The 27,921-nt window shown below is 43.5% G+C and overlaps 4 protein-coding genes across 4 annotated transcripts; all 4 read left to right on the top strand.

Annotated features, from left to right (window-relative positions):
* The first annotated feature begins 70 nt into the window (after positions 1–70).
* LOC4335609 (3-oxoacyl-[acyl-carrier-protein] reductase 4) lies at positions 71–5,275 on the top strand. The gene is made up of 11 exons (XM_015780435.3): positions 71–465; positions 2,159–2,301; positions 2,593–2,646; positions 3,391–3,471; positions 3,571–3,616; positions 3,714–3,808; positions 3,888–3,920; positions 4,230–4,364; positions 4,448–4,541; positions 4,769–4,851; positions 4,936–5,275. Exons 1-11 carry the CDS (start codon positions 306–308, stop codon positions 4,966–4,968), a joined length of 957 nt encoding a protein of 318 aa, XP_015635921.1. The 5' UTR covers positions 71–305; the 3' UTR covers positions 4,969–5,275.
* Positions 5,276–12,384: 7,109 nt separating this feature from the next.
* On the top strand, positions 12,385–16,315 carry LOC4335608 (uncharacterized). The gene is made up of 4 exons (XM_015780436.3): positions 12,385–12,530; positions 12,625–12,738; positions 14,195–14,299; positions 15,767–16,315. The coding sequence occupies exons 1-4, from the start codon at positions 12,425–12,427 to the stop codon at positions 16,033–16,035; spliced, it is 594 nt and encodes a 197-aa protein (XP_015635922.1). The 5' UTR covers positions 12,385–12,424; the 3' UTR covers positions 16,036–16,315.
* Positions 16,316–16,810: 495 nt separating this feature from the next.
* Positions 16,811–18,596, top strand: LOC4335607 (large ribosomal subunit protein uL29). The gene is made up of 4 exons (XM_026024680.2): positions 16,811–16,883; positions 16,980–17,115; positions 17,207–17,363; positions 18,368–18,596. The coding sequence occupies exons 1-4, from the start codon at positions 16,880–16,882 to the stop codon at positions 18,440–18,442; spliced, it is 372 nt and encodes a 123-aa protein (XP_025880465.1). The 5' UTR covers positions 16,811–16,879; the 3' UTR covers positions 18,443–18,596.
* Positions 18,597–21,741: 3,145 nt separating this feature from the next.
* On the top strand, positions 21,742–26,753 carry LOC4335606 (kinesin-like protein KIN-10B). Its single transcript, NM_001419251.1, has 18 exons — positions 21,742–22,036; positions 22,134–22,347; positions 22,781–22,984; positions 23,079–23,271; positions 23,363–23,565; positions 24,071–24,327; positions 24,416–24,514; positions 24,587–24,620; positions 24,743–24,817; positions 24,904–24,954; positions 25,030–25,134; positions 25,214–25,286; positions 25,374–25,630; positions 25,743–25,789; positions 25,871–25,892; positions 25,965–26,033; positions 26,134–26,175; positions 26,387–26,753. The coding sequence occupies exons 1-18, from the start codon at positions 21,837–21,839 to the stop codon at positions 26,420–26,422; spliced, it is 2,181 nt and encodes a 726-aa protein (NP_001406180.1). The 5' UTR covers positions 21,742–21,836; the 3' UTR covers positions 26,423–26,753.
* Positions 26,754–27,921: the final 1,168 nt, after the last annotated feature.

Raw genomic sequence — 27,921 nt, 5'->3', positions numbered from 1 at the left:
GAGGGATGGAGTAGGTGTGAAGGGGCTCCAATAGAGTATTCTTCCCGTCGTCCTCTCCTCTCCTCTCCTCGTGCGCTCCGCCCCCCAACGACACCGACGGGTTTATCTACCCTTCCTCGCCCTCTCGTCGCTGAGCTACCCAGGAAGAAAAAAAAAAAAACTTCCCTCCGCCGCCGCCGCCTCCGCCGACTCCGACGCCGCCGCGGCTACAAGTACCAACCCCCCGCGCGCCCGCCACGCCGCTCCCTGTGGCCCACCGCCTCCTCGCCTCCGCCTCCTCCGCCGCGTCTTCTCTACGCGCACTCATGGCGACCTCCGCGACCGCAGGGGCAGCAGCAGCAGTGGCCTCCCCGGCGGTGGCCCCGCGCGGCGCCGCCGTCGCGGCGGTGGCGCGGCGAGGGTTCGTCTCGTTCGGCGCGGCGGCGGCCGCGCGCTCGCGCGCGGTGCGGTCCGGCGGCTTCTCCGGTAAGGCCGCACTTCCCTTTTTTTTCCCCCACCCCTCTCTTTGTCTCGCTCCAGCGGCGGGTGGACTTAGTCGTTGTTGTGCTGGGTTAGCTCGGGCATGGAGATCTGGGAACGCCGTGGCGAACGCTTCGCTGCTCGTGCTAGCCTAGGATCCGCACTTGCTGGGTGAAACGTGTGGGTTTTGGGGATATGCTCCGCCTGGTATAATATTATTTTTCAGTTATATTTTTAAAATTTCATGCTGGTATTTTACAAGTTGACATCAAATGGAGAGCTCTCTTAAATTTGGTGTAAAATGTAGGAGTACCCCTTATATTTATGGATCAACTTATGTTTGATGAGCCTATGTTTCTGTTAGTTCAAAATCATGTATTTTTTTAGCATTACCATATCCTATTTGGCAATGAATTTCACTTTAGACAATCCAATCTTAAGAACATACTCTAGTATATGAAATTCATTGCCAAATAGGATATGGTAATGCTAAAAAAAAATACAAGAGTATGTTTTAGACCAGATTTTATTCTTTTGTCTATGTGCTTGGGATCTTAATTCGATGATAAACTACTTTGTAGTCCACTGGGAAGTAGTTCCTTACATAGCTGAAGTGGCTTGCGGTCTGGTTTTGTTAGGGAAGTCAGCATCACTTTGTTTTTTCCCCAATATCACACGGTTTGCCTAATCCTGTTATCAGCAAACTGAAATATCTAATACACTAATTGGTGCATTAAGAACACAATGTTTTATTTGGGGTTCATAAAATATTATTCTTTTGTATCTTTGCTTGCACCAGCAACCCAACAAGCAGCAATCTATTCTAGCATTATTCACGTGCCATGGAATGGAATTGATGATGACCATAGGTGTCAGTTCTTTGTTATATGTATTGTGTCTTAGTGGAAAATTATGCAACAAATCAACAAAAGCTTAATCTTTTGTCAGAAGCTGTATGATGATTCCAAATGCTTCAGCATAAGAATGTAAATGTTGAACTGTACTTGTAAAGATTTTTTTCTGACAAAATCTACAGATCCCACAGTATTTGTCAAATGTCATTTGACAGTGGAAGTTGAGCTATTAACAATATTTGGTCCTAATTATCTACAGTGCAATAGACATCCAAATGTATTAAAAAGTGGAAACAGAACAGCGGAGTTATTTTTCTATTTTTGATAGCTTGGAATCATGCCCTTTTGGAGGTACTCTGAAACTACTGTATCATCAACATATATATGGCATCATCAAATTCAGGACCAGTAACATCTGTAATAGAGCACATAGGAAAAGTAGCTGTGCTTCACTACACTTCAATGATATGATATGCTTAGCCTGCAGATGCCACTTTGTAATCATCATTGATAAAGTTGAACATTCGATGTGAACTAAGTCTGATTGAAACAGACATTTGCATGGTATTTGTCAAGATGGAGTTTACTGTTTATTGCCTTGTTTTGGAAATAACAGATGTTCCTATGTATTTTTTTTTTTAAAAAAATCTATATAGACTTGTGTCTTTGTTCTGTGTCCAGGGTCATTTTTTTTAATTTAAAATTTTCACATCTTTTCATATGCTAAATGTATTCTTTTCAAGAGCTTTCTTCAGGAAAGCTGTGTTTTGAATTTATCCTCCTTTTCAAACTCATTCAAACAACCTACACTCTTGGTATCCAATGCTAAGCGATGCTATCTGCAGGCGTGCAGACCCATGTTGCAGCTGTTGAGCAAGCACTTGTGCAAGATGCTACAAAGTTGGAAGCTCCAGTTGTTATTGTGACCGGTGCCTCCAGGGGGATTGGAAAGGCGACTGCATTGGCTCTTGGAAAAGCTGGGTGCAAGGTGAGCGTCACAACTAAAGTCTGAACAGCTTGTTCAACAGCTGATATGATTTGTTTGTGTACTTGTGTTGTGCGGTACTGCTCGTGTTGGAATTCTGGTTCTAGTTCTAGTATGTGTTGCTTTCCAATTTGTTGTCTTTGATATCTTATAGAGGGATAGACATGTTGTGATGTAATTTTACACTTTTGCCTACCCGCTTGGCTTCTCAACAATGCAAAAGACCATTTCTCTTTTTCCTTATATTTTGTGTAATGATAAGATTAACCTCGGAGACTTGCCACTGCCTTTCAGGTCCTGGTGAACTATGCCCGATCCTCAAAAGAGGCTGAAGAAGTCTCCAAAGAGGTGAGCTTGTCGATTCCCAAATTTAGTATTTGTAGATAGACTTTGTTTGGTATTACTTGGTTACCTGTCACTTAATGTCAAATCTTAACATAAGGATAACCCTAAGGTGATTCTAAATCGTAACCATTGTGTGTGTGTGTGGACATTTTCACTATCTAATGCTATTTGTTAGTCATTTTAGTTTTACTACAGGCAATCAGTTTATGCTTTGGATAACTTTTTTTTCCTTAATTCTCATCATTGTTGGATTTCCTTAATTCTATTTTTCATTTTCCTGTCTTTTAGCCTCATACAGGAATACATTAAAGTATTATCATTTACAAATCTTGCTGAATAATCTTGACGTTTATGATAACGCAACTCCAAAACAATTGCACATTTCGGAAGTCAACCCAGAGCAATTTAAAATCTAATTGCATTCCTATCTTCATCTGTTTCATTGGCACATTGTAACTTATTTTCAAAACTAGTAGATAGTAATAATAATGATAATAATTAGCAAGAAACAGTGAGATGAATCTCTACTGTGGTTGATTCAACCATATTTAACTACTTTTACTTATAAATGTAGTTATTTTAGATCAATTTGAAAGTTCTCCATACCGCCGTGGTCAAAAAGGGCAGTTCAAGCGAAATTTGGAGAGAAATCTACCTACAAATATACAAATCATACTATAGAAAACTACTTTTGGTTTCCCACACTATCCTTAGTTCCATCAGATAATTATAATGTTATTTTTCCAGATCGAAGCATGTGGTGGTCAGGCTATTACCTTCGGGGGAGATGTTTCAAAAGAAGCCGATGTGGATTCTATGATGAAAGCAGTAAGTGCAGTTTCTTTATGTAATACAAATGCACTTTTAAATATACTTTTATATCAATTCTTCACTCTATGACTCGTTTATGATTACTTAATCTACCAGGCTCTTGATAAATGGGGAACAATTGATGTGCTGGTAAACAATGCAGGTTGGGCCCCATTGTAGTTTCATTTCTTTACATTTTTTTTAGCTTCCTATCATGTTAATCAATTTGTCTGTAAATTAAAAGAACATCTTGTTATCAGGAATTACCCGAGACACATTATTAATGAGGATGAAGAAATCACAATGGCAAGACGTAATTGACCTGAATCTTACTGGTGTTTTCCTCTGTACACAAGTAAGTTTGTATTGTACTGTTTTTGGTTACTTGAAGTCTTGAAGAACATTATTCATCTTACCTGTATACATTCTTGCAGGCTGCTACAAAAATAATGATGAAGAAGAAAAAGGTAGTGTTTGGTTTGCATAGAATGCTTTTCTATTACTATACTGGGTGCTAACTGCTGCGTCTTCGTATTCATGGATTAACAATGGTCCCTTTTGGCGAGTCTGATAATACACATGAAATCTTGAAAAATATCTTTATCATATCTTGAAAAATATCTTAATATTGCTTACAAGTTTAGTCAGGTTTCATAATAATAACTAATTTTATTCATTTTGTGGTCTGAATTTAAGAAGTTTTGTTAAAAAGAGCTTCTATTCATATCCATGTCACCATGAGTACTGATTTGCTTGTTTTTTGTGTTGAAATGCAGGGAAAAATCATCAACATAGCATCAGTTGTTGGTCTTGTTGGTAATATTGGCCAAGCTAATTACAGTGCTGCCAAGGCTGGGGTTATTGGTTTGACGAAAACAGTAGCTAGGGAATATGCAAGCAGAAATATCAATGTATGGCTTCATCTCTCCATTGTTAGCTCTCGTATAACTTTAGGGTAGCCCGACTTCTCAAACAACTCTGAATACTCATTCAGGTGAATGCAATTGCACCTGGTTTCATTGCATCTGACATGACTGCTGAACTTGGAGAGGATCTTGAGAAGAAAATCTTGTCAACCATCCCATTAGGTACGTGTGTTAAGCTGTACTCCTTGACTAAGTGGCATTGTTATCTTCTTTATATCATGCACGATTTCTATTTGCGCGAAACCCCCCTCTTTTGCTAAAAACATCAAAACAGCCTATGTGCTAATCTGAGTGAGATAACACTACATCCCTGCATAAGTGAGATAACGCCACATCCCCTGGGCAGTTCAATAATTTCAGTCAGTACCAATGGTTGATATGACTTGCAGGGAGATATGGCAAACCAGAGGAGGTTGCTGGCTTGGTTGAGTTTTTGGCTCTCAATCCTGCGGCCAACTACATCACGGGACAGGTGCGCTTGAATCCTAATTCACACCACATCCCTGCGTTCATTCATCATCGAACTAACCACTTGCTATTTGGCCATTTTACGCAGGTTCTTACCATCGATGGAGGGATGGTGATGTAGGTCGTAACGCTTGACAGAGAAAGGATTGTTTTACATAATGTTTGCAAATGATTTTGGACTACAGAGTTAGGTCTTTCGTCCCTTGATTTGTAAACACCAGTGAATAAAATTAGGTGTTGGAAGTTCAGATACGTGTTTGAAGGATGTTCTGATGTGCCAATTTCTGTAGCGAAATCAGTAAGATTTCTTCCTAGCGCGCAATTTAGAGAGAAGGAAACCGCTGCTACTTGGTACCAATGAGAGTTTTGCCCCCCTTGACTTATTTTAAAGAAGATTTGTGGTGCGCCTTTGTATTTTTATCTCAAAATCCCTTGCACATCCATGAGTTTTGTCGCTTCCTTCGTCATCCAAACTTTTCGTCCGTCCTTTATCTACGCCTGTTACGAGTCTATCTGCTGAGAACGTAAGAGTCCGCGTTAGATTTGGTGTGTCAAATACGTATTGGATTGCTAGTTTCTACGTACGATTTGCTAAACAAATCTTCTCTTTTGAGTTGAGTTTATCAATCTACAGTTTTTCTCATCAGCATTTCTCGATGCTAAATCATATCTCATGCCAGTACTTGATCCCAAGAGAAAAATCATCTCATTGCAGAACTTGATCCCATGAAAAAAAAAGAAACTACTTCCTCTGTCTACAAAATATAAGGGATTTTGCACGGATATGTCATATCCTACTCTCTGTCCAGATTCGTTGTATTAGGATGTGTCACATCCAACCAAAAACCTTATATTTGTGGACATATAAAGTACTAATGTATGGTTACTTTTTTTCCCGGTGTATTACAATGTCTAATCAATTATAGAGGAGATGAATGCATGAAGGAAGTAGTAGGGGTGAAAACGGTACGGAAACGGACGGAAACCATCTTTATCGTTTTCATTTTCATATTTTTTTCGAGATCGGAATCGGAAACCCTGGATACGAAAACGGAATCGAATATTATCAAAACCGAAAACGGAGTGAAAACGAACCGGCGCAAATACGATAACGAAAATTTATCGGAATAAAAAACCCCTCAAACTGATAAATCCAATTCTCAAGTCTCAACGGTCAACAATTCATTGTAAAACACAATCATATAAGTCCAATTATTAAGCATCAACAGCACATCACAAAACACAATCTATGAAATAAATTATCTATGTTTAATAGAGTAATGTTGTTGATAAATTCCAATGCATGGAAAAATATTCTGATGTGATTTTAGATTTTCATAACAAATAATTTTTAAAAAATAACAACTAAACACCATGGTATTCACTATTCAGTGCTTAAAAATGAATCCAGGGTATTTCAGTCATAAAATTTCTGGAAATTCCGAGAAAATTTCCGGAAAGTTTCCGACCGATTCCGAGTTCCGACGGAAACTGCCCTTATCATTTTCGATCACGTTAACGAGAAAATAATTCCGAATTCGTTTCCGTTTCCCAAAAATTCTGACCGACAGATTACGTTTTCAAAAATAGATTCGGAATCCTGAAAGTTTCCGTACCGTTTTCACCCCAGGAAGCAGTAGGTTGCAAAGGGAACACATGTGACATTAACGTTGAAAGAGGTGTGCTGGCAGTTCTACACAAATCGTCTTCCTATACACTAAAAACTGGTTTTTACTAGCAGCCAATTAACAAGGTTGCTTGCGAAAACCGATTTCAACATACAACCATGTTAAGCCGCCTAACTGCGATGATTTTTTTTTCTCTAAAAAATCAGAACCCTAACCGATTTCAATATACAACCATGTTAAGCCGCCACAGCAAGATCTAATTAACCTCCTCACCGTTGGAGAAGCTGACACCATTGCAGTCCTCAAGAAGGGATGATCCGTCGTATCCGTGGCAGCAGGCGGTGGATCTGCCACTATCGTTGCCAGGATGAAAATGGGATTTTGAATCAGGCGGTACGATGAAAATGCCTATTATGTACATTGAAAATGAGATTGTGCCGTATAAAATAGTAGGTAGTACGTATAGTTTCATCTATTGGATGCATCGTCGATTTTATATAACACCTTTTATACCATAATTTTCAGCTTTTACAATAACAACAGAAATTTTGATTATATATTGTATACTTACACGAAGTCACCAACTTGTACAATCAATACAAGTTTTGTCCTTAGTCTTTGCGATCTTTCTATATTGAGAGCTCAATTTTCACACAAATCAAAATTGAAGGGAATCCAAACAAAGAACGAACCAACACCTCCTATCTCCACACTATGCATGCGTTTGATTAGTGGATGAAACAAGATGGGTTGGGTTGATCCTATTTTTTAAGTTGTTTGGTTGGAGAAAGGTGTGGAATGAAATGGTCCTTGATGGGAATATTATGCTTAGATTCGGATAACGGAATGAAGGGAGTATATTGGACATGGTCGCGTGGTCGCATTTTCTATGTAATTAATAAAAATTGAATTTATATTTCGTAGAGAACGATGAGAACGTTTCTTCTAATAAAACCTAGTGGATGTATACATACAAATATATCGTACAAATGATAAAATTGATGATTTGCTACTCTTTAGGTTGCTACCATGTGACAATGTCGAGTGGGACTCTCATGATTCAATGACGTGTGGGTGGCGTGGCGATAAAAAAAATACATCAATTCTCGAGTGGAAAAATAATCGAATATAAATCTCCGGACAAATAGAAGAAATGATATACATCAAATCTATTTCAAAATCACCTCAACATGAGGCTTCGACCAAGTTCTACCATGCTTAATCTGCGCACTGACCGAGATCCAATCGTCCAGCCTCCACGGCCGATCGCCATTGCTCACCGTGTTCCACCCCCAGAGCCCGTCTTCCTCGACGCGCCCGTCCCGGACGAGCACCACGCGCTCCAATGTCGCGCACACCCGCACCAGGTACCTCAGGAACCGCGTATGCCGCGGCGCGCTCGCCGCGAACCCCACCATGCGCACCTCCCTCAGCCGCCGGTGCCGGAACTTGCGCCGCGGCTGCCAGTAGATCGGCCGCCCCAGGTGTTCGTCCGGCGAGGGGGCGGGCGCGGAGACGTGGATGTGCAGCGACTCGAGCGCCGGCGCCGCCTCGAGGAGGAGGCGCGGCCACGAGACGTCCCAGGTGGGCGGCACGTCGGCGACGAGGAGCTCCCTCAGGCCGAGCAGCGCGGCGCCGAGCGGGCGCGGGAGGATCCACCGCTTCGGCCCGGTGAAGCGGACGGCGAGCCTCGACATCGACGCCGGCGGCGCGCCCCCGAGGAGGGAGTCGAGGACGCGGTGGTGGGGCGGCGTCGCCGGGGACGTGGGGGCGGCGAACGTGAGGTTGACGTGCGTGAGGCGCGGGACGGCGCCGAAGCTGAGCTCCACCACCGGCACGGTGCCGTCGCCGAGGCACGCGAGGCGGCGGAGCTCGGGGAGGCCGCGCAGCTCGACAGCCCGGAACGAGCAGCTGTCCACGACGAGCTCCTCCACGCCGGAGCGCGGCGCGTCGATTACCAGGGCGTCGCCCGCGCCGCGGCAGCACAGGAGGTGCACCACCCGCAGGCGGCGGCACCCACCGAACACGGCGTCGTACGCGGACATCGGGGTGGACGCCGCCGTGTCCTGCAGGACGAGCCGCTCCAGCGCGGCGTACCGGTGCAGTGGCGGCAGCGCGCAGTGGCCCAGCGTCAGGCTGCGGAGGCGCGAGCGGTGGCGCTCGTCGTCGAGGAGGTGGTCCGGGAAGGCGTACACCGGCAGCGGGGGGTCGCGCGGCGCGGACCTGAGGACGACGACGTCGAGGTGCTCGACGCCCCACTCCCCGACGGCGGTGTCGATCATCCGGTCGATGGTGCCGGCGCCGTCGTAGGTGCGGAAGAACTCGAGGTAGAGCGACCTGGCGCGCCGGCGGCGAGCGCCGGGCGCGTCCAGGACCCCGGCGAGGCCGTCGAGGAACGCGCGCGTGGCGCGCCGGTCCAGGCGTTTGATGTACGGCAGCAGCCTGCCCTCGACGTCCTCGGCGTCGGCGGCGCCGCGCGCCCTGGCTCGGCGGAGGCGGTCGGTGGAGTGGAAGTAGCGCGGCGAGAGCACGTCGGCGACGGAGAACCTGAGCGCCGGGAGGCGGCGCGGGAGGCGCGCCCGGCGGCGGGGCGCCTTAATCCTAGGCGTGGCAGAAAGATTTTTAGTTTGGATGACGGTGGGAAGCAGCTACGTACACAGGTCGCAGAGATAATATAGGCGGCTCGGCGAGTCACCATCGCATTCCGATTCCGACTCCGATCCCTATCCTAACACGCTTGCTGCTCTTGTTGACGTGCTGTAAGGTGAGGTACCGAAAACAGAGCGATAGTTTAGCGTATCATTAGCTAAATAAACTTTAAAAATAGATTAATATGATTTTTATATGAACTTTTTTATTAAAAAAGTTGTGTAAAATATAGTTTAAGAAACATACGCGCAAAATATAAAAAAATAGAAGTTGAGAAAAGGGAGAAAAAAACACAGCCCAAACGATGGTTACTGTTGAGCAGAGCTGCTTGATTCCGCTGATATGATAGTTGATGAATAGATAATGTCTATGAACTGGTTTTTTTTTTTTGAAACTTTCAATTTTTAATTTTAAAAATAAACTCTTCTAAAACTTATTTTTAAAACCTAGATCTTTTGACCTGCCAAACATGGCAAAACAATACTAACACATCATCTGTAGTGGGCGTGATAGTTTTATTATGCCACAACAGCAAAACCGACGTGGCCAAGAAAGATTTATTTTTACAATTAAAAATTTAAAAATGTTTTAGAAAAATCAAAAAATCGCAAACTTGTTGGTTGTTAACAACAAAATTTGATAAGATGTACGAAGAAAACAATGGATTCGATGCGGATTTGGAGGAGATAATTCGGTTTCTAAAAACAGCGCAATGCATCGACTAGAAGGCTGTACCTTCGACACCCCACTCTCCAACGGTGATCTCAATCATCTGGTCAATGATATCAGCGTTGTTGTAGATGCGGAAGAACTCAAGGTAGAGTGCCTTGGTGTGCCGATGATGAGCACCGCTAGTACTGGGCGCATCTAAGATCCCAGCGATGCCATCGAGGAACGCGCACATGGCACGTTGGTCGGAGTGTTTGATGTACAACAATAGCTTGCCGTCGAAACAACTAAAACTCTCATTCCTACAGGCATAAGATGTTATGTTGATGTTTCTTGGTTGGATAATAAAAAATGAAGTATCTTTATTCATGATCCAACTTCTCATGCTGCCATTTGGATAAAGGCTATTAGTGCAAATTCTCTTTCACCTTTGCATGCAGAGCTTTCAGTGTTCTGGGTGGCTTATAAAACTTGCAGGTGTTTAAGCTTGATGAATGTCATCTTCCTCACTGATAGTGCAACAATTGCGACTATATTCCATCAAAATAATTTACAGGAGAACCCAGGACATTGGAGTTTAAGGCCATTACTATCAAAATTTCAGAATTTTCCTTGCAGGAGCAACAATTGCATGTCAAGTGGATCCCTCGGAAGGCAAATGAAGTTGCGGATAGACTTGCAAGTAAAGCTAGAAGACACAATTCTAGGGCTAGAAACTATAATTATTGTCTACAATAATTCTCATACTTGTTATCACTCTACATGTCCAACCACAAGTGCCCTAGTAAACCTCTGTCTTGAAGAGACGATCATAACTCATGTACTTTGTTTCTAATTTCTAGTGTAATAAAAGTCATTAGTTCTAAAAAAAAAGGGAGGTGCCTAGAGGTGGCCGAGAAAGCTGGTTTGTTCGGTGTTTGCTACCCCTTCATTTTTTTAAATAACCCACACAAGACAGCGCACAATTTCGTACTAATATAGTAGAAAACAAAACAAGTCTATAGCCCTGGAAGACTATAGCTAGAAAAAAAATAACCACACCACGCGTCTACAACCGGATCCCCGCTAGTAAAGAGTAAACATGAACACAACACCCCTAATGGAATGGGTCTTCAAATGACACCACCAGCGAAGAAACGGTGTCGAGAAACACCACCGTCACCTATTCTGAGAACATGACATGGTTTTCACCTAAAGAAAACCATCAAGGAGAGAAGAGATTCTACAACAATGCCCCAAGGGAAAAGTGGCGCCCATGAGTGTCGCTATTGTTGGCCCAAAGGCTAGGCTTTCACCCGTAATCTTCATGCCCTCCCATGCCACGTGCACCTGTCCGTATCAGCGGCCACCACCAACTGAGCACCTTCAATGCATAGCCACCACACCAGCGCCTTGCCGTCGACCATCCATTAAGCAGGATTGCAGGATCCAGCTCACTCAACCTCCATCCACACGATTGGGTTGAGGAGGAAGAGGATGAGAGAGAAGAGTGGATCTCCTCTTCCTCGTACTAGGCCGCCAGCGTGGCCATCTTGTGACGGCAAGGCGTCACCACGAGAGGACTAGCGTATGGATCAGAGTCCGTTGCATGCCCTGCAAACACCCACCTCACGGCATCGCTGACGCCTCCACCTCGGGCAGACTGCCCACCTTGCTATCGCCTCGCCCCGAAGCCATCATTCGTCATCGGATCTCCCATGTGGTAGCGCCTCAACGGTGCCATCATTCCTGCCTCCATCCATCGACATGTTGCCACTGGACACCGGCCACGCCGCGATCGCCTCCCGTTGGGCTCCAGCTGTCGTCACCAATCAGCATGGGTTCTTGCTACCCGCGTGCGCCACTGCCAGAGCACGACAGCCCTCGCTGCCGCGCTTGCCTCCACCAGCCTTCTCTTGCGCCTCATCGGTCTCCTGCTGTCTCGTGCGCTGCTAGTCGGCTCCTCCGGCCAGATCCATTGCAGGGGCGACAGATCTAGCCGTGGGTGGACCAGATCCTATCGTGGCGGCATCGGATCCGTCGCCTAGCGCTGCGCAGCGTCGCCGCCTCGTCTTCCCCACACATCGCATGTCAAGCCGCCTTCCCCGCGCCGAGGTGGAGCGCCGCCGAGGGTTTGACCCCACATTCCCCTACAATTTTGATTTTCATGAACACTGAGTTCTCGATGTGTTTACACGGTTCGTGTAAGCCATAAACTAAATATGTCGGAGAAAACGTTGATGCCATCAACTTTTAGCCAATCTTCTATTTCTTCCTATAGTCCAAAGTAGAATTCCACCTTCATATGTGCTCGCTACTTTCTAATGGACACTCAACTGACTAAAATTCGTTTTGTCATTGTATTTTAGCTTTGGTTTACACGTAACCGATAAGTTTATACACATTCAATTATATCCTCCTAACAAATTCGTGTATCACAATAATTTAACTCTACTCCTGATTAATTCAGCAGAGAGAGAACGTGTTTAGGCCGGAGATGCAGATCTCGGTTTGATCTAGGCCGTTGAGTCCCGATCTGACGCCTTGTAGAGCCCAACACACCGGCGGCTCTGCATCTCGAAGCCCACCGGCCGAAGCCCCCCCCCCCCCCCACACACACACACACACACCGGCGCCGCCGCCCCTACTCCGATGGCTACTCCGGCCAGCGAGCCCGCCGGCGCAGGGACGCCGGAGCCAGCAGCGCCGTTCTCCGCCGACTGGAAGGAGCGGATCTTGCTGCCCGCCGCGGTCGCCGGTGAGCCGCCCCCAACCCACCCCCCGAAGAAAAACTCGCCGCGGGCGATTCCAAAGGGGGAGGGGGATTCGCTGACTTTTGGGATGCTCTGTAGGTGTGGTCGGAGCTGGATTCGGGCTGCTGTCGCGGCACCGGGCTCGCCTTGGCGCCGCCCGCGCCACCGCCACCTACGCCGCCAACCTCGCCATCGTCGCCGGGTGCTACGGTGGTGAGCTCCTCTTGTTACGCCGGGGCGTCTGATTTGTTTAGCTTTTTGTTGCAAAGTCTGTAGCTCTTGGGTTGAATTGAATCTCTAAGTGAGGTGCGGTTAGATACCCCGATTTGGATTATTGGAGTAGTATTTCTTCACTGAACTTGTGACTTCGATAATCTACTGTTGTGGTAGGAGAGAAGTAGACTTGCTATACTTCACTTCTCACCATTTCTTAGTTATGACTTGAATGTTGGTTGAGATTATTAAATTTAAGCTACTAGACTATCATTACAAAAAAACCGTGAGTAACTGGATCGGACTTAAACTCATTTTGGAGGCGGGTTGCCTGGGAACATGGCGCAGATGATGATATAATGATAGGCATATACAAAACGATTTCACATTTCTAGTAGTGTCTCAGTTTGGGATACTGAATTACTATTCTTGTTAACCATTGAACAAGGTAGCCTTTCTCTGCGTAAATTAGCATAGCCATTTTTGCTGGGGAATTTGATGTGGTGCCTTGAGAATTGCGATATTGTGACTTTGTGAGTGATTATCTTCTAACATGCCTCCAGTCCCTCCATAGTAAGGTTTCTGATTATCCATTATCCTCTAAGCATGCTGTTAATCGTGCTATCAACATCCATGAAGCTATTTCACAACATCCATGAAGCAATTGTGAATAAAAGAATGATTGTCTTAGTTTGTTGTTACCATTGTCTCACTTTGATTTGGCAAAGATTCAATGCCTAAGTAAATCTCTCTTTGATCTATTGTCTATGATATGATCTTAGGAAAATTAAGCTCATCAGATATGAGTAAGTAGAATTGTGGCAGGCTGGCAGCTATGATCTTTTAAATGCAATGCCCTCAACATAACCTTTTTAGTGCCCACAACTCCTTTTTTTTCCTTTTTCCTAGCACTTGATCAGTTGAAATAATTCGGGGTTTTATTGCTCAAGATTACAAAAAAACTGGAGAAATTTCTGGTCAGCCAAGGAACATAGGTTGTAGCTATTGTGCTACATGGGTTCTGGAAATGTTTGACATATTTGAAACCCTACTTGACATGTTTGAACTTGTTTTGAGCTATTATTGCTTACATTTGTACACAGTATGAAGTATGAACATTTGTTGTCCTTTTCACATCAGAATCTGGCATTGGTTTTAATTCTGCTTGGTACTACAACTGTACAAGTTCTATCTTGTGGCTTTTAATCTACTATTTAGAATACATAACTTTTTTAGTGGGATTTAGAATACATACTTTTGCACTGTTCGTTTTGGACTATGATTTTCATTTTAGGGAACATATTAAACATGTTTGTAAAAGGTGGAATAGCGTCTTCTCATTTATTGCAGCACTTATATTTTCTGTAAGCTCATGTTAATAAGGGACATGGAGCCTCTGGATGAATATATTATATATCAACATGTTTATGTAATGCATGTGCTTGTTTCCATTCAGGAGCACGTGAACTTGCAAGAGATGCTCGGGCTTCAACACCTGATGATCCCATGAACTCCGTTGTTGGTGGGCTAGCAAGCGGAGCTGTTCTTGGTCGATTACAAGGTTGATCATTATATTGCACAATCATATTTGGACTTTTGTTCTTTCCATATTTGAAAGTATCTAATTTAATCTTTTCAGTAACTTCGTATTTTAGGGGTTATCAGGCAGGTTTCATGTATGGTACTAAAATCAACAACTTAGATCAGAAAGCAATTATATTATATATTTCCACATGCTATCTTTACAAAATACATATAGCAGCCATAAAATACTAAGCTAGTAAGCTAGAGTTCACCAACAGACTTGATAGCCATCAGGGTTTGTGCTTTAATCTGTTCAGGCAACATTTTGGAAGCTAGAAGTTATGCCTACTTCGGATAACATCTGAACAAAAGTTCTAGTGCACCTGTAACGTGGGGCCCTTTTATTTTCTCAAAATTGGCATAGTGTTGTACATGGAAGAAATGTGTGCTGGTCCCGGACACCATCATGGGTAAAATCATAAAAAGGTTAATTTATTGTAAATTGTGATGTGCTCATTTGTTTTCACTGGTTTTCCAGAATTTTGTGGGATGTGGGTACTGGTAAGGCTACTATTACTGAACTTGAGTGTCTTTCAGTTCCTGTCTTCTGTTAGATGCGGGATTGCCTATTGTATGTCTCTTTCTTATACATCTCCAGAATCTTTGTAACATCTTCTACTCTTGTTTCCAAAGAAAGCTCTACATAAAAGCTTTCAATTTGCATCCTTCAACATCACTATAGTTAATTGCACTTATTGATATCACTCTACAGTGAATTTTAGAGTTAATTTACTATGATGCATAGTGTAGCCTTTCTGATGTATTAGCAGTCTTAGTTTAGTTCCATTCAAGAGCTTAAGATATTTCAATTTTGTTCTCATGGGTTATCTAAGGTGGGTGGTCTTGCTGAGCTCCAATCTAATCATAATAAGATCTTCAGTTCCATTTAAATGAAAGGCATCATTGTTGTCTTTGGTAGCCCTTTTTTTTTTTTAAAAAAAAAACTATTATGCAAACCTTGGATTGCTTCATTCTACCATTTAATCCATCTTTCTTCCAAGCTTGTGAACAAATTATGAAATATATGCTTTCAACCTGCTATTACTAGATTCTCCAGTTATGCATATGCTTGCATGTCCACTTGACTATTCTGTTCAATTAAATTTCCACTTGACTATTGCTTTAGATTACCTTGAAGTTTCATAGATAGTCCAATGTGATTTGCCTTACTCAAATTATCAACAAGTCTGATCATTTTATAAAAATCAACCCTTCTTTGTGATGAATACCTTTTGGCCTTCAGAATTCAAACTTGTCTGAATTTGTTTGCTGTGATGCAAGCATTTTCTAACTTGTCTGAATGGCATTATTTGTTTTCTACCAGGCAGCTTGGTGGAAACTTTTGGGATATATATATTGTCTGAAAACTCGCATAAAATTATATCGCAATGTTCATGTTTGTGCCCTGGATCTCATGATTTGCATTTGCTCACTGTCGCTGCAGGCGGACACTTTGGGGCAGTTAAGTATGCAGTTACCTTTGCAGCTGCTGGTACCGCATTGGACTATGCTGCACTGAAGCTGAGTCCTCAAATTAATGGCAAATGGCATGCCCTGAAAGAACATTTTTCTGGAGACAAAGACTGGTTTACGCTCCCCGAATGGTCGCCTATTCAGGTGTTGGATGAGGAGGCCTTGGCGAAGAAACGAGCTCGAGAAGAGAAGTTGTTCGCTCAGCGAGCTCTCAGTAAACTTAGCAAGGAGGAACCATAGTTACAGTGCTACAGTACTGCTATAGACTTGATAGTTTTGTCAAGGCGCTATGCGTCACGTAAACCATTATAGTTCTAGACTGTTAGAACATTCAAATTTTGGAGTTTTTTTTATCTTTTCGTTATCCTTTGTAAGCTTTTCACGGAAAGGGAGAAACCATGTTGGTCATTGTTGTACTGGAAAGGGTTTTAGCTTCCAAAACATTTGCTTGTCTGCTGTGGTGTTTGTAATACTGCTGGTAATCTGGCACCTTTTGGAAGTAAACTCTTTGAATCACAAACCAGAATGTGAAATTTAAATGCGTTATTTTTCCTGTAAAATACCATTGACTATTATGTAGGAGTATGTATTATTGTTTGTCATTAGCAATCTTAAGTTATGCATAGACAATCTTGAAAGCTCTTCTACGGCGTGGATTCAAAGTGAGCCAAAATGCGTCACAAAAATAAGAACAAGGGTTAAAACATTAAAAAAATAATCCTGCTATATGCAATGATTTAGAGAGGCAATGCACAATGATTTAGTTCTCCTTCAGGCTTTAGTCACTTTATACAAAAACACAAAAAAGACCAAAAAGGAAAAAAGAAAACCAAAACTATTTTATATATAAAAGGCCCACTACAAGTAATTACCCACTAGGCCCATAAAGGACCACTACAAGTCATTACCCATTAGGCCCATCAAGGCCCATCTAAAATTTCTAGGGTTTCCTCATCCTCGATGGGGTTTATCCTTCGAGCACATATATAATCCGCACGCCGCCGCCTCCCTCTCTGCTTCGCACTCCATTTTCCCTCTCCCCGCTCGCCGCCGCCGCCGCCGCCAGCCAAGCTCGCCGCTCGCCATGGGTAAGCCTCCCCCTCCTCTCCCTCTCTCCGGTTCATCTCGATTAGTTTTAGCTCTCAATCCCTTCCGGATCTGACCGTTTCTTGGACAAATGTCAGCCCGGATCAAGGTGCACGAGCTCCGGGGGAAGAACAAGGCGGAGCTGCAGGCCCAGCTCAAGGACCTCAAGGCGGAGCTCTCCCTCCTCCGCGTCGCCAAGGTCACCGGCGGCGCCCCCAACAAGCTCTCCAAGATGTGCGCCTCCTTCCTCCTTCTCTCTCGCTCGTTTGTTGGTGTGGCTGGATCTCGCTCACGGGTTCTTGGGGTGGTGAATTTTTTTTCGCAGCAAGGTGGTGCGCACCTCGATCGCGCGCGTGCTGACGGTGATCTCGCAGAAGCAGAAGGCGGCGCTGAGGGAGGCGTACAAGAAGAAGAGCCTGCTCCCGCTCGACCTCCGCCCCAAGAAGACCCGCGCCATCCGCAGGCGCCTCACCAAGCACCAGGTATAGAAACAACTCGTGTCTCTTCTCTTTCTTTGTCCCATTCGAATGCATCTACCTTATACTAATTGGATGTGAATTACCTCAGTTATTGTTTAGGGCTAGATGTGCTGTGTTACATAGGCATTTTTCGGTCAAATTGCTCTAGTTGATGTTGAAACAGTTACCAATTCTTCAGTGCAAGCTGTGTTTTTTTTATGTTAGATTGGATTAGTAGAACACATGTATTGGGAATCAAGAGAGCTCTTTAGGAAGAACGATTTTTGCACGGATTTTTATGAGATTTTATTGTGTGGCTTGCCTAGTTGTTGCTGGTGATTTGCGTATTTCGGTTACTACTCTGTTAGCTGTTTGTAGTTTAATTGTGATAAGCTGTTCGCAAATTGTCATATGATTGCTGTAAAGCTGTTGGTCTCACCTTGTAAGAGTATATAGTGCTGAGTTTGGTTATTTTGTGTATGCATGTGACATACTGCGGAATGATAATTACTGCTTGTCTTAGGTGATACATACTCCCATCCATTAAATCATTTAGTCAGGCTCACAGGCTTGTTTAATACCCTTTTGGTTCAATATTCGCTTCTTGTTTTGTTATTTTTGCTGTTTGTTATTGGTTATTTTCACACTAGGCTTTAATCATATGGCATGCATGTCATAGTGTGTCCTCTCCTGTGTGCCTTGTTTTTGTTGTAACAAATTACAGGGACCATGCAATTCCCTATTTGAATCACTTTTGAGACCTGAGCCTCACCTCCTTTAGGAATTCTGGTCATAGCAGGATTTACATCGAGTTTAAAGCTGTCTCTTTAGGTCTTCAGCTGCATTTGTATTATGCATCTGGTGTAGTTTAGAATTTGGAGATTTTATTTATGGTGCATGTAACTTAGGTCGTTTTATGTTTATGGTCTTGTCTTGTGAAATCCTCTAGTTTGATCTGATCCTGTTAAAATATTTAGCTAAATGGTTTGGGCTTTTGGTACTGAATGATTTGCTTTACTATTGTGCAGCTCTCTTTGAAGACCGAGAGGGAGAAGAAGCGTGAGAAGTATTTCCCCATGAGGAAGTATGCTGTTAAAGCTTAGGTTATTAGGAACATAAATGTTTTACCGGTCAAGTTTTGCCCAGTTGCCTAAATTTGATGTTTTGTGTGGACATCCATTGTCACCTTAGTACAATGTATTTGGTCTACTGCATGAAGTGCGTACTATTTTGCCTTTTAACGTTGTTATTTGGTTATAGCTGCCTGTCACCTGTCTGTTGAAAATGTGATGGTTACCTTAATGTTTAAGAGATTCCACTTGAACTATGTCCCTACGTAGTTCAACCGTGGATGGGCATTCAAATTCAATCTATACCAAAGGTAGTGTGTGCTAGTGCTGAACTGAGGAGCACATTCTTCATCTCTGGTAGTTTTGCTGAAACCTGATGTGCAAATTATAGTAGTTACTACCAGGTTTCACTTTTTTTTGATTGAGGTGGATTCACTCCAGGGCTGCGGTGCTTTTTGTGAAACTTTGATCAAAATATGGCTTGGAATTGGAATTGGTAGATATATTTGTTGGTTCGATGAAGAGTAAGCAAATTGATGGGAGAATTGCAAATATAACACTACTCTTGCAATCTAATTCGAAATAGCCCCTAAAAAACACAAAACTGCAAAATTTTGCCACTGAAATTGGTGTGCACACATCTATTTGCCATTGACAAATAAGAAGACAAAAATAATTCATAAAACCAATATAAGAAATACAGCAAGAGTTCATAAAACCAATATAAAAAAGACACATATAAGACCGTTTTAGCCCCTTCTTAACCCTCTCCCACTCAGGAACCCTACATTCCCATATCTTTTCATCTCTTCATGCAAATCAACTTGCACTACAACAGAAACCCCGACGCCTCTCAAATCCTTTCATCTCTTCTTGCAAATCAACTGAAATTGATTTGTCATCTAGTTTATCTCAAGTAATCAACTGAAAATTGATTCATCTAGCTTTAGTTTATATCAAGTAATCAACTGAAAATTGATTCATCTAGCTTTATCTCAAGTCGGGTAGGAATTAATGACGGACGAAATTAGCAACTTCGATCATCATTTATTTCGGTTGGCATGTTCTTTTAGAAAGTAAAAATGATTCTTATGGATTATTGTATGGCATGTTCCTTTTAGAAAGTAAAAATGATTCTTATGGATTATTGTAACGGTATCCGTGATAGTATGTACGAGTATGTGTGGATAATGACTTGAAATCATGCTAGGAATCATGTCGTGTAATACGAATAGAATCGGATGTTTTAGGCAACGATGTACATGATATATCCACACGGATTTTGCGCGTTTCATTCGCTTGGTATTTACATCACACGGACCTCTTTCACATTTCGCTCATGAATTGTGACTTCGCAATGAATGTTACGCGTGACAGGAATCGGATATACACGTACCATAGTTTTGACAAAAACATCTTCAATTTTTAAATCGCAGGCGAGGACGACGTAGTCCCAAATCCCAATTGGACATTCGGGAAGAGCAAATCGTGCACGCGAGGGCGTCGCAGGCCCAATCGGGCATGCGGAAATTCACACGCCTTAGTCCGTTTAATTGTCTTAAAGTTAATTGTACTATCGCTAATAACATATATATAAAAGGTTTATTCATAAATAATTTTTATTTGCTAGTAATAAACGATTTGGATAAGCATATAAATAAGCGTGACAATAAGATAGTACCTCTCCGTCCTATAAACAAACGAATCTAGAATCGGATATGACATATCCTAGTACTATGAATCTAGATAAATATATATCCAGATTCGTAATACTAGGATATATTACATCGGGTATTAGGCTAGTTTTTTATGGGATAGAGTAACTGAGTAAGTGAGTTCACGGGACCTACTTGCACCGCTGATTGCGAGGGGAAAAGTACACGAAGGTCCCTCAACTTGCCATCGAGTTACAAAATCGTCCCCCAACAGCAAATCCAGATATCCGGCGTCCCTTAACTAATCAAAACCGGCCACAATAGGTCCTTTGGTGGTTTTAACCTCGGTTTTATCCTACGTGGCGGCTGAGTCAGCGTGAGACCCATGTGTCAGCGTGGCCATGCTAGCCTCCTCTCTCTCTCTCCCTTCTCTATGAGGGCAGCAGTGTGAGGTGGGAGAGCAGGAGGGCGTCGGTTGCTGGTGACGGGCGGCGTGACGGCGGTGGGGGGAGGAGCGGCGGGCGGGCGGTGGGGGACGGGCAGCGCGCGGGCTCCCCCGTCGGCCGCGCCCACAAGGCAGAGGAATGGTGGCCAGGGGAGAGGAGCGGCGGCCGGCGGAGTGGAGTTGGGCAGCCCCTTCGTTCCTCTCCTTTCCTCCTCACTCTCTCACTCTTCTCTCTGGACTGGGCAGGCTGGCCGGCAGTGGGAAGGAGGTTGAGGATGATGTTGTACGACACGGCGTTGAGGTGGACGCCTCGCTTCGGGGCGAGCGGGAGCATGTCCTTGGTGGCATCCGCGCGACCATTGGAAACGAGGGCGTTGAGGAACAAATGGAATGTGGCGGCAGAGTGGGAGTAGAAGGCTGGGACGGCGCGGAAGACGACGACTGCAGCGTCGGGGCGAGAAGCGGCGCCGAGGTGGTTGATGACAGGGGCAAACACGGTGGGCCGGAGTGGGCCGCCGTGGGAGTGCAATGCGGCGAGGAGCGGGGGCACGAGTGGGAAGAGGCGCGCGCGGGCGAGGCGGTACAACACGCAGGCGGTGAAGGGGTGGTCGTGGAGGTGCCTAGGCGCCGTCGCCTCTCCGCCACCGCGCTCGCCCGCCGACACCGCCTCGCCCTGCCGCCACCCTCCTCTTCTCTCGTGTCTCCGCCACCGCATCGTCGGCCGCCTGTCGGACCTCCTCGCTCTGACGACCTTCTCCCCACCGCTGGCTGGCCTGCCCAGTCCAGAGAGAAGGGTGTGTGTGTTTGTGAGAGAGAGAGGAGGAAAGGAGAGGAAGGGAGAGGCCGGCCTGCTGACGTGGCATCATGACACATGGGGCCCACGCTGACTCAGCCGCCACGTCGGACAAAACCGGTGTCAAAATCACCGAGGGACCTAGTTTGCACTGGTTTTGTAAGTTGGATGATGCGTCATATCTAGTTTTACGGTTGGGGGACGATTTTGTATCTCGATGACAAGTTGAGGGACCTTCGGTGTACTTTTCCATTGCGAGGACTGGGGGAGAGATGGCATGGGCTTTAACATGGGCCTGGCCCACTAACGCTAGACGCACCGGCGCACACTATGCTCCTCCTCCCCCCTCCTTCCCCTACACGACTCTACTCGATTCGACCGTTCCGCCGCTTCCGCAGCCTCCCCCAATTCAAAAAGAGGAAAGAAACGCTCCTCCTCTCCTCCCCCCACCCCCCCGCTCCTCTCAAATCTCCTCCCATCCCCCAGATCGATCTCCACAACCCCAAAAACAAAAGAAAAAACAAAATTCTGGGAATGGAGCAGCAGCAGAAGCAGGAACCCGGCGGCGGCGGCGGCGGCGTCAGAGTCGTCGCGAGGATCTGCCCCTGCGCACCACCGCCACCACCACCCGACGCCGCCCTCAACTTCCAGGTCGCCGCCCTCAATGACCCCGCCCTAATCTCCTTCATCCCCCGTCGCCCAACCGCATCCGCCGCCACCGCCGCGGCCTCTGGGTAAGATAAGAACAAACGCCTTACTGTTTGGATTTTGGGGGATTTTTGTTTTATTTTATCGCTGATGAAATTTAACCACACGCGGTTGCGGCACCAGCCGAGGAGATGGCCCCAAGGATAAGCAGCAGCAGCAGCAGCAGAAGTACAGGGTCGATGGCTGCTACCTCAGAGACGATCCCAACCACCGCGTCTTCCACAACGAGGTCAAGCCGCTCATTGATGGCAGAGGTGGAGGAGGAGGAGGACGCGGCGGCGCCAAAGCCTGCGTCGTCGCCTGTGGTGATGCGGCTGCCAAACGTCACCTCTTCATGGTATTATTAATTTATTATTATGGGTTACTAGCTGGATGAACTTGAGTTGCAACGGAATTAAAAGAAGAGAGAAAAAAATAATCGTATCTTTACCATTTCAAATATTAATCCAAGAATTCATGTTGCAGTTGGAGTTTGATATCTTCCCCCCTTAAATACTTTGTATAGAAATTCTCTTTATTGTTTGTTGTTTTCAGATCACAGTTTGATAGTTCAATATGTCTTGAGATAGTGGTTGCAGGTTTAGGCAGATTCACCACCACTTGAGTCTTTTAAAAGAGTACAGATGCTAATTTTTCTTGCATTACATAAATACTGTATTTACATGCTACCCCAGCTGAGGCTGAGCCTGCCTTTCGTCAGAACCTAACACCATCTTGCATTCCTCAGTTGCAATTGTCACTGTTAGGCTACTCACTCTCCTCATCTGCAGGGGTCTCCTGATCAACCTGGCTTGTTCACCATGGCAATGGCGCAACTCCTCGACTCCTCCAAAGCCATTGGTGCCGCTGTCACTGTCTCATCCTATCAGGTGCTCCAAGATACTCACATCCTCGACCTCTTGGAGCCCAAGAACCATGAGGTTCTCATACTAGAGGATGCCGACGGACAGACTCACCTCAAGGGCCTCTCCAGGGTACAGCACTACTCATCTTTCCTGAATTGTTTGTATGCCTATTAAATCATAGCAAAATTCATTTAGTATTAACTGGATCCGTCATATTTTACAGGTTGGTGTCAACTCAATCGAGGAGTTTTCGCAGCTTTGTTGTTGCGCTACCAACCAGCAGAGGCACCATCCCGCTAAAGATTCCACCCAGTTACAGGATTGGGGACACCAAGGGCTGATTATCTACGTCTCTAGCTTTGATCAGCAAGGCAAAGAATGTGCTCTAGCTAAGATAAACTTCCTCAACCTGGCAGGTCTGCTCTTCTCTTTTCTGCACCCAACCTTCTAGCTCCTCATTGGTATAGTGTGTTGCATAAATATTGTACTGCATATTTCGATCATCAGGCTATGTGGATCCCAAGCAGAAGAAGAATGAAGGTCTTGCTCTACTAACCGGTAACAAGTCTATGCATGCCTTGATGAATGTTGTCCAAGCACTGAACAGCAACCAGAGATTTGTACCATATAGACAAAGCAAAGTAACTCGTATTCTGCAAGATTCTTTATGCAAGAGCAAGACGAGCGGTAGCGTCCTGATAGCCTGTTTGGTAAGCTACTAACAGCTAACACTTTCCTTTTGTATAGGGCTGCACCAAAGAAAATAGTTATCAAACTAGTTTGACTCTTACCCATGTAAGTTCTACAAGTATATTTACCTGTGAAATGCAAGTTTTAGCATTTGGTCACGGTACCTGTCGGTGATTAGGATTCGATCAATATATGTGCGTGCTATATGTACATGTTGCTGATAAAGTAGTTTAGCATAAAACAGAACCTTCATGCCTGATAGTATTGTTCTTCACTAAGTCACCAAACTAGTACTACCTTTTAGTCCAAGGATATGTCGGTGTGATAATTCGATCCAGTCCTCATTTGCCATATGCTACAAATTGTTATACAGAATATGTACTAAAGCATCGCTCCATCTACAGTTAGCTTTGACTGGTTGTTACATATTTGCATATGTACCATAGCTTTCCTGTTTGAACTGATACACAATAGGTGTTACTCTCCCAATCTAAATATATGTTTCCTTGTTCTTGCTTGTTGTAGGCTGAAGATTGCTGCCAAGATTCAGTTTCTACTCTTGCCTTGGCTTCTCGCTCGAGCCAAGTGGTCAATGAACAATACTACAGCTTATCCTTGAGTGCTAAAAAATCATCAAAGTCAAATATGAACTTACCTACCGATGCCAAAACCTTGTCAAGGACGTTTATTCACAAAACAATGTCGATGCAAGAGAAGAATGCCCGACCTGGATTCAATAATAGTGGTGTAAAAGGCGGACAAACTCCTACTGCTAATAGAAGGTCTTAGGAATTTAATATGTGAAGTAAAAGATTTTGAGCTTGGTATTTCATTACAAAGTGTAGCTAATTGAGGTTTTATTTCACGCAGGACTCAGCCAATCATTAGTTCAACGAAAAAATCTGGAAGCTCAATCTGTACTTCAATTAAGATGAAGGAAAATTATGCTAAACCTAAAATAAGTGGAAGGTACTCTTGTGAAAATAGATCTATCATTCTTTTTTTTCTAAACCAGCTTAAATTGTTTTTTTTTGTTGTCAGGAAATTATTTTGTCCAAGCAACAATTCATTGAAGGTACAAAACTGACTATCTTAATTGTTATACTCTGTTGCGGTTTATCAGACAAGTAACACATGGGCATGAAATTGCTTTTATCGTCTAATTGACTAATCAATTTCAACTTTTGAACTATTTAGGAGGAGAATGCTACGGATGTTGCTTCTACAGTGGTAACAGAAACTAAGTCAGCAACAGTGAGAATACAAGCTGATGTTAGTATAATAAGCACCCTACTATGCATTTTTGGTGATTATCAGTTGAGTTATTTTATCTTGGACCTCCTTACATTATTGTACAGGAAGTACAACCATTAGTAGGCATGGAAATTCGAGCTGCATTACTAAATGAGGTACACTATTATGGTTTCCTTTCAGCTGTGTTCCAAAGTGAATGCCTATTGATATAATTTTGGAGCAAAATGCAGGGATGTTCTGAAATAGGAAACACCGGAGATGTTAAATCATCTGAAATGCAAGAAGTGGTACATTGCAGCACACAAGAACTGCTAGCAAGTACTATACAAGAAGAGGTATCTCTTTTCAAGGAATACCTCATTATCTGTTTGGAGTTCTGTATTAAATACGTAGTGCCCCTGTCACTTTGTTCAGGACTATGCCTTGTCAAATATGGAACCGGAGAATTCATGTACTGACATGGGATTGACCTGCTCTTCTATCACTGGTATAGCATCACTTTTATTATTTGGTTGCCAAGTTCATTACGAGAATGGAAAGTATGATCACATAATCACCTGACTGGCACTCCCAGATAACCTTGTTGAGAAGACTCCTGCCAGCAGTACCCTATCCTCCCCAAAGTTGAGTGACCGACTGAGAGAGATTTCAAACTCATTGAAGCTTCTTAGCACTCGGCCAGTGAGCGTGAGGGCAGAAAAGTGGGACATAGAATGTGCCCGGAGAATCAACACGATTGCACCAGAGCCAAAAACTCCTGAAGTGCATTTGAAATTTGAGCAAGCAGAAGATCCCAAGGATAAACTTACGGCCCGCAGCACTGGGATTAAGGTTAACCTGTTTTTTTTTTAATTCACTGACTCATTTTATTCGCTTAATGTGTTTGTACCTTCTTATAATCATCTTGCCTGATGAATTCTCTCTTGTTTTTTCTGCCCCACAGAAATCTCTAGCTCAAGAGTGCTTGACTTTTCTCAACAGTGCTAATAAGTGAGTTTGGCATTATCTTTACAACCGACTTCACACTACTTCTGCATTTCTAATGCATGTTTGTTTGTGTGTCCATTGCAGGGAGCAATTAAAAAGCTTAAAGGTTTGCTCTGAATCATATTGTGGCAGCCCAGATTGCTTCTTTCTTACCATTAACCCACTGATACATGTGTAGGGAATCGGAGATAAAAGGGCAAACTACATACTTGAGCTTCGTGAGGAGTCACCAGAGCTATTTAAAGAGGTGAGCACTCTAGATCAACAAGGGAGTAGCCGTTAGACCCAAGCAACTAGAAGTTATTATATGACAATGCAACTCAGAGCTGATTACTTTGCTTTCGCAGATAAGTGATCTGAGAGACATCATCGGAATGAATTCAAAAGAGGTACTGGAGAATCTGATTGCAATGTGTACATTTATCTATGTTCTTTGATCACTGGAAGATGGTTTTAGTTTTCACAAACATTTCACTGGATTACACTGCCACTAGAGATATTCCTGAATAGTATTATAGTATTAGACTCCAGCTGCTTCATTTGCAAACTCCATGGATTTTGGGTGTACTAAAATTGCCACTGCTTTGTTATCTTCACCAGATCAAAAAGATGATGTCCGGGATTATCGACCCCTAAGAAAGTGAGCAATGGGAGTGCGATGGTTCTCCTGTGGAGTGTGCATATGCATCTTTGGTCAAAGGTGTCATGTCTTTGTTTTGTATTTTTTTTTGTCCAGTTGCTTCTCAAGAGCGAATGCTTTGGTCAGGAGTTGGCATTCTGTGAGAGAATCAGTGCTTTGCAGTGGTTTGCTGCTATTATGTGTTCTTTGTAATCATCATACAGTGTCGTACCAATATTGATAATGTGTGGCGTTAATGTGATTTCCTCTCTTTTGATGTTTGTTGCTATAAATGCCAATTTATTGTTTTAGAAAAAATAATGAGCCAACGAATATTCCTATTTGTTGATCTGAGAAGGTCATTTCTAGTTGTTTTCGTATTCCAATAAATATTCGTTCTGATCCATATTCGTTTTGTTTTTGTATTCGATAATATTTGACTCTGTTTTTGTATATGTGGTTTCTGGTTTTGATTTTGATTTCCGAAAAAAATGAAAACGGAAATGGTAGAAACAGTTTCTGTCTGTTTCTGAACCCTTTTTATCCCTTGAAGAAAACAATAAAATGAAGTTAATACGGGTGTTGGGGTGTTGGGGCTGGTATGGAAATGACATGGACAAATTAGATGTTGTAACCATCTACTCCCTCCGTCCCAAAATAAGGTGATTCGTGGGTTTCCGTGTCCAACTTTGACCATCTGTCATATATGAATTTTTTATTAATTAATATTTTTATTTTTATTTTTATTAGATGATATAACATGAATAATATTTTATGCGTGACTTATCTTTTTAAATTTTTTCATATTTTTTTCAAATAAAACGGACGGTTAAAGGTTGTACATGGAAACTCACGAATCACTTATTTTGGGACGGAGAAAGTATACTAATCAACTTATTTTGGGACGGAGGGAGTATACTGTTAAACTTGCTCTTAAGATACTATGTGGTGGGAGAAAGATCTATTAAGCAAGGCAGATGCTAGGATATGTTGGATTTGTAGAACATGAATTAATGGGAGGGAGAAACATAGATGTTAAGTTTAATACGGTTTTTATTCTAAAATATAGCAACCTATACTAGAACATCACCTATTAGTATGAATCTGATGGATTGGTCTAGATTCATGATATGAAACATTTTGCCTCAAAAGATGGAACATTATGTATTCCCTAGAACCTGAGTTTTTTTTAAAAAAATACTATATTTCTAAATGTTGTTGTCATGTGGTAGTGTTTCAACAGGACATCATTTCAAGACAACAAAGCCCTATACTCCGGTCCTCTCTACTTAATTTCACTCGGCCAGCTGAAGGGTGTCTAATGTGGCCACCTGCAGGCCACCCTTTATCACAAAGAGCTTTTATGGATTGAAATAAGCTCCTATGTCCGACATAGAACTATCTCAGGTCCTGAGGATATATGGTCCAAATAGCTGAAAAGGAGACCATGGGAGTTGTGAAAGATTTTGGTTCAGCTGTGTTTTTCTTTAAAGAACTCAAACAGGAAAATTGAACC

The sequence above is a fragment of the Oryza sativa genome, chromosome 4 (assembly GCF_034140825.1).
Source record: "Oryza sativa Japonica Group chromosome 4, ASM3414082v1".
Taxonomy (NCBI): Eukaryota; Viridiplantae; Streptophyta; class Magnoliopsida; order Poales; family Poaceae; genus Oryza; species Oryza sativa.
The sequence above is the reverse complement of the archived record's forward strand: the minus strand, read 5'-3'. Positions and strand labels throughout refer to the sequence as shown.